Genomic DNA, 15,124 nt, shown 5'->3' with positions numbered 1-15,124 from the left:
TTCCAACCCTAAGCCACAATGCACACCACCTCGATCTCCTTCAATGCCTCCTGGTGTTGCGGGTGGTGGTGGGGTTCCACCTCTCCAAGCTCTTAGCCCACTATAGCTGCCTTCCTTCTCTGCAGAGTGTGCTCCACTTTAGTCTGGAGGTCTAACCAGGGCAAGGAGAATCCTCCCAATCTGGATTTAGAGCAACTCTTGAAAACTGCAAGGGAGGGCCCAGCTTTCCCCAGCTCTGCTAACAGAAAACAGATTACTGATTCTGGGTGCAAGCAGGAGGTGCAGTGAAACAGTGGAGGGGAAGCTGGTGCACCCTGCCCTGCTGTATGTCATGGCCATGGGTGCACAGTGAGTTGGGTTTCCAGGAGGGTCTGCTGGTTCTGGACACTTGGTCCTGAGGAGCTATATCCCTGGATCCTTTCCCATGGAGGGAGGCATCTGGAACTGCATCACACTTTTTAATCTGACATGGGCCTGGTGCCTTGAGCCACCTACCTGTCCCCAAGGCCCGAGAAGGCTCTGGGCAAAGTTCCCCTTGAGCAACCCTGATAGCTCAAGGGCCCTGAGTCCTGGGCCCCTGGCCCATCCGCGTCTATGCTCCACACTGCTCCCACTGCGAAGCGGGGCTGCAGGCTCTGCACTCGAGCTGACCTTGGATTAGAGAACTGTTAGGCCAGTCCCGCCTCCCAAGCGTAGGCTGGCAGGGCAAAAGGTGGAGTGGACAGACAGACAGTGGACAAACAGTGGACAGGAGATGGCTGGCTGAGTGTAACTACATTCATTGGGGCAACCCATCGGAGGAACAAGGACAGGTACTCACGGTTGCAGACTTCACAGCATGTGGGGACAAACTCAAGGAAGGTGTGGCTAGGGGTGGAATTTGGTATGGCCACTTGGCACTAGATCCCCCAAAATATACAGATAAATCACTTTCACCCAGGAGACCTAGTGGGCCTCCACCAGATGTAATTACACCCAGACAGGTGCACAGAGCGGGCCGAGGACATAGAGTGCAAAAGGGGCCCCTACTTGTATTCCTATAGATGACAGTTTCCTTTTGGGGATGGCCTCAGGGTGGGATTCAGAGCTGGTGAGTGTCCCTTGTTCACTCTTCAGAGCTGCATGTTTTGGGGGTGGTTCTAGAGCCTCAGAGGCTGGGGTGACTCCGCCTCGTGTCACACTGGGTGGTCGGGTACTGCTGTCCAGGCTGTCTGACGAGTTGCTCAGGCCCGACTGGCTTGTCACCTCACTCTTGTGGTCCTGGCTGTCCAGGTAGGTATCCTGGGCAGACTCAGTACTGCTCTGGACCGTGACTGAGATGAACGGCTTTGACGTGGTACGTGGAGGGACCGGTGGTGGGGTCTTCTTATACGCCACTAGGCATGATGAACCTGCAGATGGGTGAGAGGAGGGTAGGCAAGAAGGTAAGGTCAACCCAACTCTCCTAAGGCCCTTTCAAGTCTGAAGCCCTACCTGACCTGGCCCTAGCTCTGGCCTCAGCAAGGATTTCTGGAGCAGGAGAATGAGGGTCAGACACAGCAATGACCAAGACAGACAGACACAGGCCCTGGCCACCCTCATACTAGGCCAAGGCCAAATCTAGTAGGGGAAGCCAACATGAACCAAAGACATTCTCCACCTCATAGTCACAAAGGTATTATCCAGCTGGGGCATAGGCTAGGAGTTGAAGTTCATGGTGTCACAGGTTGTGAAAGCCTGACTTATGACAGGGGAGGCAGTGACAGCACAGTGGAGGTCAGGACAGCTAAGGAATGGTTGACCTTGCTTTTCCTCAGGCTCACTGAGAGACCTACTGCTCCCCGCTACTGCTCCTTTCCTTCTATTCTACCTTCCTTCTACCCCTGTTCCCTCTACTTAGATGCCTCCTCTATGTCTAATCAAGGACCAATATATCCCTCAGGGCCCAGCTAACCTTTCCCCGATCTTGTCATTCCCACCCCACCTCCTCTCGTTATGTGAAAACCCCATACACCAGTCTGCCTCCCTTAAGACTCCATCACATCAGGTCTGACTCCTCGTCCTCCACGAAGACTCAGGGAACCGGGACCTGACATGGGTGGAAACTGAGGTAATCTCTGAACTCCATTCCCAGTGTGTCCTAGGGTTGGCTCACAGCAGGGGCACAGAACACCAAAAGCCTACAGCTGGCTTCTTAATGCTGAACTTTTTGTCCAAAATGGAAGGTGCTTTTCAAACAGAAGTAGCTACTTGCTGTAAGGGGCTGGGTTAGATCCAGTGGTTTTTCTCTGCATCTTAACTCCAACTGCCCTTTTCCCAGGGAGGACTGGAACAAGCCTCTCCCTGAGTCTGGGCCAAGGCTGGGAGCAGGAGCCAGATGAGTGAGGGTATGCCCTGCCTTCAAGGGGCTACCAATTATGGAGAGGGTGATGGCTCAATGGAAACCCACAAAATGAGGCCAGGTGCCACAGGGGCTATGGACAAGGCACAGAATCTATCCATTTATCACTATGAGTTATCACTAAACAAACCTAACAGAATGGCTAAAATAAAAAATGGTGACAACACCAAATGCTGGTGACGATATAGAAAAACTGAATAACGTATACTGCTGATGGAAATGCAAAATGATATAATGACCGTGGAAAACAGTTTGGCAGTTTCTGTTAAAAACTAAACATGCAATTACCATACAACCCAGCAATTTACTCTCGGGCATTTATTCCATAGAAATGGTAAAATGTTCACAAAAACATAAATGTTGATGGCAGCTTTGTTTGTAATCACCAAAAACTGGAAACAACCTAGATGTTCTTCAGTGGATGAACAACAGTTAACAAACTGTGGTACATCCAGACTATGGAATCTACTCAGCAATAAAAAGAAATGAACTACTGATATAAGCAACAAGTGAATGATACTGAGTGAAAAAACAATCTCAGAAAGTTATGTACTATATGATTCTATTTTTAAAAAAACATTCTTGAAATCAATTATAGAGATGGGGAACAAAATGGTGGTTGGTGGGAGGCAGAGGGGAAGGTGATGGGGAGGAAGGGAGGGATGTGAGTGTGGTTATAAGGTAACAAGGGGAATCCTTATGTGTGCTAATTGATAGAACTGTTGTATCTTGACTGTGTATACATGAACTTACACACGTGATAAAACTGCAAAAGACTAAATATATACTCAGTGATTATACAGGCTGTATCATAGGGGTTAAGGCTCAGACAGGCCCAGGGCTGGCATGGCTCCTACTGGTTTCTGGTACAGGGGTGGGAGTCAAAATTTTACCACTCCCCAGCCACTGGTAGAGAGGATGGGTTGGTTCTCTGACTAGCTGAGGGGCAGTTTCCCAAGAGCTGGACATTTAGAGCAGCCCACTGAAGCCAGGATTCATTGGGGATTTTAGGAATTGATCTGTTTGGCCTAAATATCCTCAAGGATGCAGGGCCTCACTGACATTTTCTACCCTAGCTCAGAAAAGGGAAGCTTTAATCTGTTCAAAAATGTTTATACGGGGAATATCCACCTGGGCTTTACGCCTGGCTAAGGCAGTGTCTCTATCTGTGGGGTGGGGCTGACACTGGCCTGAAGGAGTCTGTGTGTGAAAGATCTGTGTGAAAGAAGCAACACCCCCACCCCAGGAGACAATGGGTTTGCCCACAGTCTGGGGTCTGAACTGAGGACTAACGTTCCAAACTCACTCTCAGGGTTGTCTAGGCCTAGAGTCCTGCTGATTATTCTCGGAGGCTCTGAGCCCTGGCTGAGGCAGCCACTCAGATGGAAAATAAACTAGCAAGAGGCCAGGCCAGATGGCCAACTGTGATAAGAGGACAAGTGAACTTATCTTGGATTCTCTGTCTCCTGGGGCACAGGTCCCAGCAGATAAGCAGTGTGACTAACAGAGAGGATTTTGGAGCCTCATGGGCTCCCAGGTAGCAGGCATCCCTCAACTCTGAGCACAGTGCCCCCAGCAGGGGGATGGGACTTGACTGCATAGGACACCTCTCATTTTACATGTGTTAAATGCTAGTTAACACATGCTAGTCACCTACCCAGCACCTTCCAACATCGCACTCCAGCCACTGTTTCCCATACCCATCACACTTCCTGTGAACTTTATACATGTTGTTCTTTCTGCCTGGACAGCTTCTCTCACTGCATGTTGCAAATGCCATATCCTCAAAGAGGCCTCCTCTGACTGCCCTCTACTCTCATATCACTCAGGATCTCCATCAGAGCACCTATCACATTTGTCTTAGTTCTTTTAGGGATTTACTTGATGGTTAGAGGCCTGGGGCAGTTGGAGGAACTCTGTCTGTCTTGGCACAGCAGGTCGTATCTCAGGACTAGGGTAATACTTCAAGCACAGAAAGCTCTAAGTAAATATTCAATGAATGATAAAATGAACCTCATCATTGATACAAATCCTGTACCTGGTCCCCCGCCCCCATCACAATTATTTAGCCAGGCTTCCAACACTTTAGTATCCAAGGTTCTAGCCCCATCCCAAATTTGGAATCCTTTTGACTTGGTCCCACTAACCCAGCTGTGAAGTTTCATCTTCTGCCCTCCCGCTACCCAGCATGTTCTTGCAGTGTCAGAGACCCAAATGCACTTTCCCAAACACACCTCACTCTTCATGCACCCAAGCCTTTGCACATGCACTTGTTTCTGCCAGAATCCCATTTCGTGCCCTCCCTGATTCTCATCCTCCAGCCAGTCTCTTCACCCCCCCATTCTTTCTGACCTAGGCAGAGTCTGCCGCTCTCCTTTCTCTGTGGATCAGCTGGAGCATTCAGGTCTGTGGCCATGATTCCAACTAAGATTGTGTCCATGTGTGTCGATGGCCCAGTGCCCAGCCCAGAGAGTACGCAACCATTATTTGCCAATTAAACTTTAGAGGGAAGTAAGTGCCCCAGAGACCCAAGATGTTGGACTTGGCCAGCCTACACATCCAGCATGCTACTGTGGCCCTCCATGCCCTAGGGAGACATTCTGTGTGCCACAATTAACCCCGTGGCATATGGGGCCAACTCTTTGTCCACTGACCCTGGAAGACTTTCAGATTTGCCTTAGAAGCCTAGAGGTGAGCATCCCTCCAATGTGACTATCTCCTTCAGCTGGTCCTTGTGCATATTTTCAAAGATCTTGAGTGAAGCACAGCAGCATGTGCACACTAAAACCACCCATCCACCCACCCAAGGAGCCACATGCTTCCCTGCCCTCATCTTGGCCATGCCAGTCCCTCATGCCAAGGCTCAGACAGAAGCCAGTTGTGCGACGCCTCCTCCATGCAGCCTGTCCTGGCCCCAGACATCTAACCCAGACTCCCTGTCCCACATCGCACATGTCTTTGTTTCTTCTAAAGTAGAAGCTCCCTTTGTCTCATTTCTGCCTTTTGCCCCAAGATTTTATCCAGCAAACTCTATTAGGTCAGAATGAATTTGTTTCTGCACTTTGTTTTCAGATGTTCAGAAGAGTGGCTATGACTTCATCTCCTGAGAGATTTGGAGGACACAGCAACTCCAGGAAGCTAGCCCCCTGTAAGTGCCTTGGAGGCCAAGATGGACTTGGTCCTTAGGCCCAGCATAGCCCTTGTGCTTGCAGGCTCCCAGGGGCCTGAGCTGAGCAGGGGGACTGAAGAAGATGCCTAGAATAGGAATGGATTCAGGGGACTACAGACAGTGTAGGTGCCATGGCAGCAGACTTTACAAAAGAGGCAGTAGGGCCCATTCAAGGCCCCACATGAAGGGACAGAGCTGGACTCAGAGCCAGAACCCCCTAAACTCTCTTTGCTGCCTCTGTCAAGCTTAGGAATAGGCTTGTCAGAGGAGGGGCTGAGGACCTATAAGATACCATTCCCTCTCTCACTGTGTACCGTCAAACCACACAGCTAAATCGAGCAACTCATTCGTGTATGGTACAAACAGAACTCAAGTCTCCCACCCACCCAGCTTCAAATTCCTCCCTCTTTCTCTCTGCTTCTTCCCCCACAGCAGGGGAAGCTGGGAAAGAATTCAAATAGCTAGGTCAAGATCAGGGACAGACTGCCCTCTCAGAGCCACTTTCCTGTTGTCAGCCCATATGACCCTCACTTTCCCACTGTCAGTTTGGAAGTTACCTCCCTCGCTGTGCCTTAAGAGTCAGCTTAAAGTTATCAAACTTTAATTTCAAACTCAAGCAAGACAGGCTGGCAGCACCTCTTGTCTCAACGTTCTCCTGGGATCCTCCAGCATTCTCCAGTCAGGTGTTCCCTCACTACATCTCTCATCCTTCCCCTCTTCCACTGATCTAGAGAGCCACTGTTCCCTACCCTACCAACACAGCTGCCCCCTGGTCCGCCGACCTCCTGTCCTGCCATTCCTGTCTCTCCTCCAACCCCTCCCAGCTGCTGTCTGAGTGATTAAGTCACTGTTTTGTTTGAGATCTTTCAATGGTGCCACAACACACCTAGTAAACTTGGAACAAACCCTTCAGGGGGCATTCAGGGCCTCCAGAATCTGTACCTGCCTCAAGCTCTAAAGTCCATAGGAGCCTGTCAGAAAGGCAGCATGCTAGGGAAGACAAAGCCACAAAGCTCAGGGAGCCCCAGCCTATCCTCAGAGCCCTATCTGAAAGCCAGGACGCACTCCTGTTGGTGCCAGTTCCAATGCTGACAGTGGGCCTCTACTGAGCACTGACTGGGCAAGCACTTCATGCACAGTCCATCCTTGTTATCCTCAATTCTTTGTGAATTCACCTACTTGCTAAAATTTATTTGTAACCTAAAAATCAATATTCACAGGGCTTTCACAATCACTCACAGACATGTGCAAAGCCTGAAAATTTGAGTCACCCAATGTACTGGTTCCCAGGTGAGGCTGAACAAGGTGATGGTCTGCCTTCTTGCTTCAGCTCTCATACTATAAGCAAGTATTCTTTTCCTGGTCTCTGTAATGCTGTATTTGTCACATTTTTTTGCTTTTTGTTGGTGATTTCTCTGTTTAAAATGGCCCCTAAGTGCAGCACTGAAGTGCTGTCTAGTGTTCCTAGGTGGAAGAAGGCTGTGATGTGCCTTATGGAAAAAATACATGTTAGATAAGCTTTGTTCAGGCATGAGTTATAGTGCTGTTGGATGAGTTTAATGTTAATAGACCAACAACACGTTAAATAAGGTGTCTTTAAACAGCAACACACATAAAACAAGGTTATGTGTTGACTGGTTAGTGAAAATCAACGAAGGCTTGCAGGATCCCTACATTTCCCCTAGGAGCAATGGTTCAGTATTTGCTAACTCAGTGTTTCTGAGATTTTATATTAACTACCGTGAATAATGAAAATTGACTATACTTTAGTCAAGTGAATCCTCCAAATGGGTACGTGAGTAGGTCTGTCACTGCCCCACTATACAGATGAGGTTTGGAGAGGCGGAGTGACTCACCGTGGCTCACCTCCCAGCCTGGACAGTGTTGGGGCCAGGGCTTGAACCCAGGCTGCCTGAAGGCTGACCACTACCTTATGCCCCATCCATTGCATTAACTCAGTGAGGGTGATGTAGAGGCAGCAGCCTTGGAGACATTAATGTTTCACTCAGAAAATGGGGTGAGATACCCAATGTGCTGTGAGTAGGAGCCAAGGAGATGATAGATATGATTATGAAGCTTTGTAATCATGGGGTGGGTCCCTATAACTCTTGTTAGCATGGTTTCTGGATGAAGCAAAGAATAATTACCCGCTGGGGGACAGTCTAGGGCAGCCTTTCTAGAAGACATTAAGGTTGACTGGGTCTAGAAGGATGGGCCAAAGACACTGTGTGGCAAGGAAAGGCAGGGCTTTCAGGTGAGGGAATCCTCTGTGAGCAGGGCAGGACAGCCCAACATACAGGAAGACATCTGAGCAGGGCACAGCTTGGCAAAGTGGAATTTAGATAATTTAGCTGGTGGAGAGAAGACAGGGACAGAAGCAAGGAGGCTTCAGAGAGGGCTGCCTCCTCTGAGATGGAGCCTGTGGCTTACTGGAGCCATCTGGGCAATGGAAACAGAGAAATCTTCCTTCTACACACAGAATCCCTCATAAAGTCCCCCTAAACTAGCCCACAGTCAAGAGGATTTTACAGCATGTAGACCCGATAGCTGGGAGGGTGTATCACCTCCTATCTCAATAGCCCAGTGCACTAGGCACCTCTGTGTGAAGTGCCAAGGCCATCTCCAGCTGAGTGTGTCCAGCATGAATCTGAATCCTCTTCTCCCCCACAATGGCCTTGCTCTCCAACAGGGGACGCCATGTACTCCAGTTACATACTCCAGAAGTCTGGGAATTCTCATCTCCCTCTTCCCCCTGCCCCAAGCACATCCTACAGAGACCTGCTTCTCTCATTCCTACCAGCCTGGTCTAGGCTTCTACTTTCTACCCCTTGGACTCCTTGCTTTGTCTGTGGCCCAACCCACCCACACTCACTCTCCAAACAGAAGTCTGAGGAATTTTTTAAAATACAAATTGGATTCCTTCCTCTCCTTTCTAAAGCTTTTCAAAGGCTCCCCGCTCCATGAAGAAGAGAATCTACATTGCCCATCTCACTCTACAATAGGAACTGGCCCTTGCCCTCCTTCTCCAGCTTCAGTTCCTGTACTTTCCCCTTGCTCATTCCATTCCAGTTTCACCAGCCTCTTGCTATTCCTCAAACACTCCAAATATGAGCCTACCTCAGGGCCTTCGTACCTGTTATTCCCTGTTTGAAATGATACCCACCCCCATATTTGCATGCTTACACCTTATCCTGATTTCAGGTCTCAGCTCAGGTGTCATGTTCTCAAATGAGGGGCTCTCTGACCACGCTATCTAAAACTGTTATTCTTTCTCTGAGAGCCCTTTGTTTTATTCAAGCATGGATCAATTTGGTTCACTTGTCTTTTGTCTCTCTCCCCTACTAGACAGGGATCCTGAGTATCTTAATACAGGTCCCCACCTTGGAGACCTTAACTATCTCATAAAATTAGCATGCCTTCCCAGCACCTGGCCCAATACATGGCTGGGCTCAGTATTTACTGAATGAATGAACAAATCCCTATTTGACAGCTGGGTAAAATGAGACTCAGGGAAACTGAATGATTTACTTCTAGAAGACTCTTAATTTGGTATCTAATGCCCAGGGCTAGGACTTTGAACTGCCTTGAGGTCAGCCCTCCAACATACACACAGATAGAGACACACACAATCTGGTGGGAGGCAGAGCCTTGAGCAACTCTACTTAAAGATGGGCAGTGAGACAGTGAGAATGAGAGCTCAACAAACCTCGAGCACCAAGCATAAGAAACTGTTTGAAAAATAACCATTTCTGAAAGAGAAAGTAAGCAGTGCTTCCAGCAACATTTTCCAGGCAAGGCATATCATATGCACAGATTTAAAAGCATCATTACTGAGTCTTGGACCAGGTGCTACTTTATTCCAGACACAGGCCTAGGAGGGGAGATAATTATCACTGATGTTTTGTAGATGAGTGGCGGTATACAAAAGCTCTGCTTTGTGAGGCCACGGTGCAAGGTTCTAAACTCAGGACTGGCCATGGGGGGCTGTGTACCTGACTACCTGAAACAGGGCCTGATCCTTTCTGAGCCTTAGTTTCCCCAGCTGTAAACTAAGTGGGCTGGCCTTGAATGGAGGTCACAGTTCACATATCTATAGGAAACCGGGCATCTAACCTCTTCTCGCCCAAAGCTGCCATGTGGAGATGTGGGCCCAGCATTGTTAGAGCTGCCAAATGTATGCAAAAAGCCAGAAATTTGGTCTAAAAAAAACAACCATCACCTCTGAATTTTAAAATGCAGTTAGTTAATTCAAAGTTTTAAAAAATACTGTGCAGGTACATGCTCATCAGCCACTACAGCCTGTGGCACACAATTTGTGACTGCTGAAGCAGCTGCCCTCAGACTTCCTTGCTCCTTCTGAAGCTCCAGCCCCTCTCCCCCTGCTCCCAGGAACCCTGTCCATAAGAGCCTCCTCCTTGGAAAGGCAGGAGACCCTTGGGAATCTTGAAATTGAGGCAGCCAGGAGGCCCTTCTGGTGGTGTCTAAATCCAGTTGGGTGAAAGCAGAGAAAGCCCCTTCTGGTTGGCAGGCCAGGTCTGGTTTGAGGCTCTTGGCACCAGGACACAGGTGACGAGAGCCCCATCGGGAGCACAAATGGCCACCCCTCACCATGGGCCTGGAGCAGCTGATGAAGAGGGATCTGCTTGGTTGCCAGGGCAATGTTCTCTGCCCCTCCAGAGACAGCTGCTCCTTAGAAGCATTGTTCACACCCCTGTTGGGGTCAAGGGTGTAAGAGGTCTTTGTCCTGACATGTTCAAGCCAGAGGGGCTATAGGAAGGGGTTAAGCAATGCCCTCCAGATGGACCCCACAGTTCTGGTCAGGTGGTTCTCAGAGGATGGGGAAAATGCTCATCAAGAGACGTCATAAGCTGCAAAACATCACCCCTGACTGAAGGTTAGCCATGAATTGACCATGTAGTAAGTGCTTTAATTGTATCAGCTTACCAACTCTTCACCAGGCTTATTACTTCCATTTCAAAGAGAAATGACTAGCATAAGGTAACAAGCAAGGATCTGACTAGCATAAGGTAACAAGCAAGGAGCCTTTCTGATTCAGAGCCAGCGCTGTTAGATACTACTTCACCACACTGCCCAGGGCTAGAGTTAGGTGCCACCTAGCAGGGCCTGGTTGAGAGATCTTGGCTAGGCCAGTTCTCTAGTCAGGGCTACATGGGCCCCTATTCCTGGGTTTGACAATATCCTCCGAGTGCGTTATGGTATCCCTGGGTTTGACGATATCCTCTGAGTAAACAATGATGGAAGCCTCTGTCTCTGCTGGCCATGGGGGCAGAGGCCTGGTGCCCCCTGGACCAGAACCTCAGCACGTGGAAGAGAAAGGTGCCCTGTCCTTCCTGTGACCCCTGCTGCCCACTGCCCTTCCTCAGATGTGTGGTCCCAGATACCCTCTCACCAAAAACACCAAAACCCCTGACATGGGTTTCCCAGTCACCTAGGACTTCCCCAGTTTGTCTAAGTCTCACTACAACCTCTAAGTAAAGCTCAGAGAGGTGAGGCCACTTGTCCCAGGTCACACAGTTGGATGATGGACACTGAGATTGGAACGAGTATGCGGAGCTTCCAAATTCCAGGGCTAGAGGGATGGTCCTAGGAGATTGCAAATTCCAGTGATTCTCAAACCAGGTTCTGGGAGCCCTCAAAGGGCTGGGGAAGGCTTTTTTACTCCCACCTACTCCAGGTCCCTGGGAGCAGCTCCATTTTCCTTGTTAAATCCATACAGAATTTCTACATGATATTTTGAGAATTACTAGACTAATTTGACAGTCTCATAGTAAGTACAAACAAGAAAACTGAAGATCAGAAAGGCAAATGTACTCCCTGAGGATCAGGTGGCAGAGCAGGAACCCTTGCCTGGGGCTGAGTGTGGGTGTGTTCCCTACCCCCCCTTGCCCAATGAGGAAAGATGCCTTCAGGTTCCCCAGCCTGACTTCAGAGTTCAAGAAGGCATCCACCTAAGAGCCCTGCCTCCTCTAGCCCCTGACCCGCAGTCCCCAAATAGCATGCAGTTTCTCAAAAACAACTACTACTAAAACCTGTCAGGCAACATCTACCCCCTCACCCATTCTGTGTTGGAATCTGCAACAAACATCGTTTTATCCTTAGATACCCATCTGCAGAGTTGGCTCTGCCAGCAGCTCTGCTCAAGGGCCCCTGTCCTACCCCCCAGGACTCCTTATTTCCACCACCCCTGGGGGTCCAAGCTTAAGAGATGCCAGCTTCCAAGCTGCAGTTATTGAATCAAGATTTTCTTGTACATTAAAGCTATAACCACTAGTAGTGGGTGCTGATGAATTGGAGAAGACAAACAGAGTTACTGGCTGCTATGGCTCCAGTCCAGTGCAAAAACTTGACATGTAGAGCCCATGTGACTTGGTGGGGTAGTGGGATGGGGAGAATGCAAGATTTGGCTTTTAAAATACTATCTGGCTTTTAAAATATTGGTTCTAACATGTGGACCTTGTTGCTGCCTTTCAAAAGCCCTATGGTTCTAGAAGCCCAGCCTAGGAAGTACTACTTACAAGAGCCTCAAAAAACCACCCTTACTTCTGGAGGGCAAATGTAAAACCCTGGTGATAGGTCACAAAAGCCTGGCTTTCTACACGCTGTCACAGGCCCCTGTGTCCAGTGTTCAAAGCCAGACACTGCCAGATCCTGAACACCTTGATTGCTGGCTTCTTTCATCATTCTGAATGACCAAGCCTATCCCAGAATAGAAAGATGGTGTTAAGAGGCTCATTTACTGTGTCTAGAGTGACAGGTGGCATATTGGGTGACAGAATCAGGAGCCAAGAACCCTGGGCAGAGATGGGATGAAATGAACAGTACAGAATTGATGGGGGAAAATCATGAGTTCAGTTCAGGTCAACACAGGCAATGTTGACTGCCTTGGTGCCAGGGCTGGGGACAGATACATAGGAAGGGACAAGGCTTTGTCCTCAGAGCTTATATTAAGATCCTGGGTTTGGGACCCCAAGTAATACAATTACAAAAGAAAGTAGCATGTGTGGAAAAATGTCTTAGAGACTGCTGCCAAACACAGACACATGGTCTGAGGCTGCACTAACAAAAAAGGTGCAGGACCAGGGAGGGGCAACCTCCACTAAACTCTGGATAATGTGAGTACTGTTGGTGACTCCAAACAAGGGACATTGCCAAACTGGAGTCTGATGAGAAGAGGACAATCCATGCGGGGATTGTCCTCTTCTGACTGGGTGTAGCCACACGGAGCAGCATTACATGAGAAAGCCTGGGACTGACTGAACAAGAGAGCTGTGACTGACTAGTGATGTCTGTTACAGATTTGGCACAAATGGTATGTGGCACATGCACTGTGAGTCACACCTAGTTTAACATAAGGGTGGGCTTGGAGAGACTGGAGTAGTGGTCTGGAAGAGAGAGGCACTTCAGAAAGGCATGGCTACTGTCCTCAAATACCCAGAAGATGATCACATATACACATAGTCCAGGTCACCACACTACAGCCAGAGGGGGGACAGGAAAGTAGAGGTTGTTAAGGGGAAACAGATTTTACTTTATTATTAGAAGGCACTTTCTAAGACGCAGAGCTGCCTAGGAGGTGAGGCTAGACACAGGCACGATGGATGCTGGAGATAGACTTAAACAAACATCCATGGGTGTGACCTTAAGATTTCTTCCAGGCCCAAAATGTTTGCTCTTTCTTTGCCCTCCTACTTCACACTCAGTTCTGGATGTAACATCAGACATCATTTCTGTGTATGTGACATTCATAGTTCAAACTTTTTTTGCCTCCAGGGAATTGTTATCAACAAGCAGAAAAGACAGAGAAAATTGTTCATATAGCCTAGCTACCCAGGAAATGATGTGAGGCCTAACACTAGGGCCTTGGAAAGGCAGTAAGGGCTTAAAACACCTTCCTTTGGGAAGTCTGGCAGCGTGGAACCCCCACCTGAGATGATAAACCCATCCTGAGAGTATGTGTTCAGCTGATACCTGCTTTGCCCCAATACCTGATGCTGACTTATAGGCATGGTCTGTAGGTTAGCAGGAGTCCCTAAGCATGAGCACTGGTTCTTACATTCACTCATTCTATGACTTAGGTTCCCTGGGCCTCAATTTCTCTCATCTATAAAATGTGAACAATACTGGCTTGCCCTATCCACTGCCCTAGGACTATTGTGAGTCTCTTGAGTACACGGGTGGGAAAGGCCTTGACAGGTAAGGAAATGTGATTACAATCACTTGAAAGGCCCACATATCTCCTTATCAAGGGGCCCACAGAGCAGCTGCCTAAGCCCTAAAGTTAGGACTCTACAGACCAGGAACCCCCAGTTCCTGGCTGGGGGAGAAGTGAGGGATCATACCCCTCCATGGGGCTGGATAAAGAATGTTCAGTGCCTGGCCTGAGGACTCAGCTCTCCATACCCTCCATGCCACTCTTGCATCACAATTCTAGTATTTTTTATATATATATATATATATACAAATATACATATATATATATATATCTTTATTGATCTCAGAGAGAGGAAAGGAGAGAGAGAGATAGAAACGCCAACGATGAGAGAGTCATTGATCGAGCCCGCAACCCGGGCATGTGCCCCGACCGGGAATCGAACCCTGATCGCCTGGATCCCAGGTCGATGCTCAACCACTGAGCCACGCCTGGCAGGGCACAATTCTAGTATTTTAGGGTGTTGACTACTGGCATGCCTGTCTTGACAAGCACCCCTCTAACTTTTCTCCACCACCCTCTTCATGCCAACACACTATGCTCTCAGCTTCCAGGCCTTTTGCACTGGCTGCTCCCTGTCTTTAACACCTCCCTAATTCTGCCTCCTCCTTTAGGTCTCAGGTCCAGCATTACTCTCTCCAAAATGCTTTCCCTGACTGTCCCCATCCCCTGCCTTGGTTTCCCTCACTGGGTCAATACCCCATGTTTAGATATGCCACAGACTCTTGCCACCACACTGTCTTATAGGCCTCTCCTTTTAGTTCTGAGCCCACGAAGAAAGGGACCACATGGTTTCCATCCCTGAGGCCCCGTCCTGGCCCAGAAGAAGTACCCAGGCAAATGCCTGCTGACACGAGATAGGACCCTATCTCTGACTTTGCCCCAAAAGAAATACAGTCCTGCAGGACCTTCCCACTGGAACACCCTAAGGATGCAGCAAGTAGAGAAGCCTGTAAGAAGTGACTTGGCAAGCATAAAACAGAGGTGCTGGGACAAGTCGTGACTACAGCTTCTCCCTCACACCCCCTACTTCTCCCTACTCGATTTTTCTCCCAGCCACCTCTGAAAATACAAAATGGTGATGTTTGGGACGATCTCTTCGAAAGAACACCTACTCAAGGGAAGGTCACCAACCTCCCCACCCTCTCCACAGAACCCTGCCCCCACAATGGCACAATGTTAGGCACACTTTAAGAATTGACTGAGCCCTGGCTGGGTGGCTCAATTGGTTGGAGCATTGTACCGTACACCAAAAGGTTGTAGGTTCAATTCCTGGTCACGGCACATACGAGAGGCAACCGATCTGTGTTTCTCTCTCACATCGATGTCCGTCTGCCTCTCTCTC

General features: G+C 48.9%; 1 protein-coding gene across 8 annotated transcripts in view; it reads right to left on the bottom strand.

Annotated features, from left to right (window-relative positions):
* Window positions 1-15,124, bottom strand: part of DLGAP4 (DLG associated protein 4) — a 97,052-nt gene that overhangs the window by 21,430 nt on the left and 60,498 nt on the right. For 7 of the 8 annotated variants that reach the window (XM_081148999.1, XM_081148998.1, XM_081149003.1 and 4 more), the window contains one exon: window positions 1,030-1,391. In XM_081148999.1, coding sequence (XP_081005125.1) covers window positions 1,030-1,391 — 362 coding nt within the window. Of the gene's footprint in view, window positions 1-1,029; window positions 1,392-7,696; window positions 7,770-15,124 lie in introns of those variants that run through there. The other variant, XM_081149000.1, reaches the window with a different exon arrangement.

Source organism: Miniopterus schreibersii, assembly GCF_964146895.1.
Source record: "Miniopterus schreibersii genome assembly, chromosome: 10".
NCBI classification, from domain to species: Eukaryota; Metazoa; Chordata; class Mammalia; order Chiroptera; family Miniopteridae; genus Miniopterus; species Miniopterus schreibersii.
Note: the sequence above shows the minus strand (reverse complement) of the source record. Positions and strands in the feature narration are given on the sequence as shown.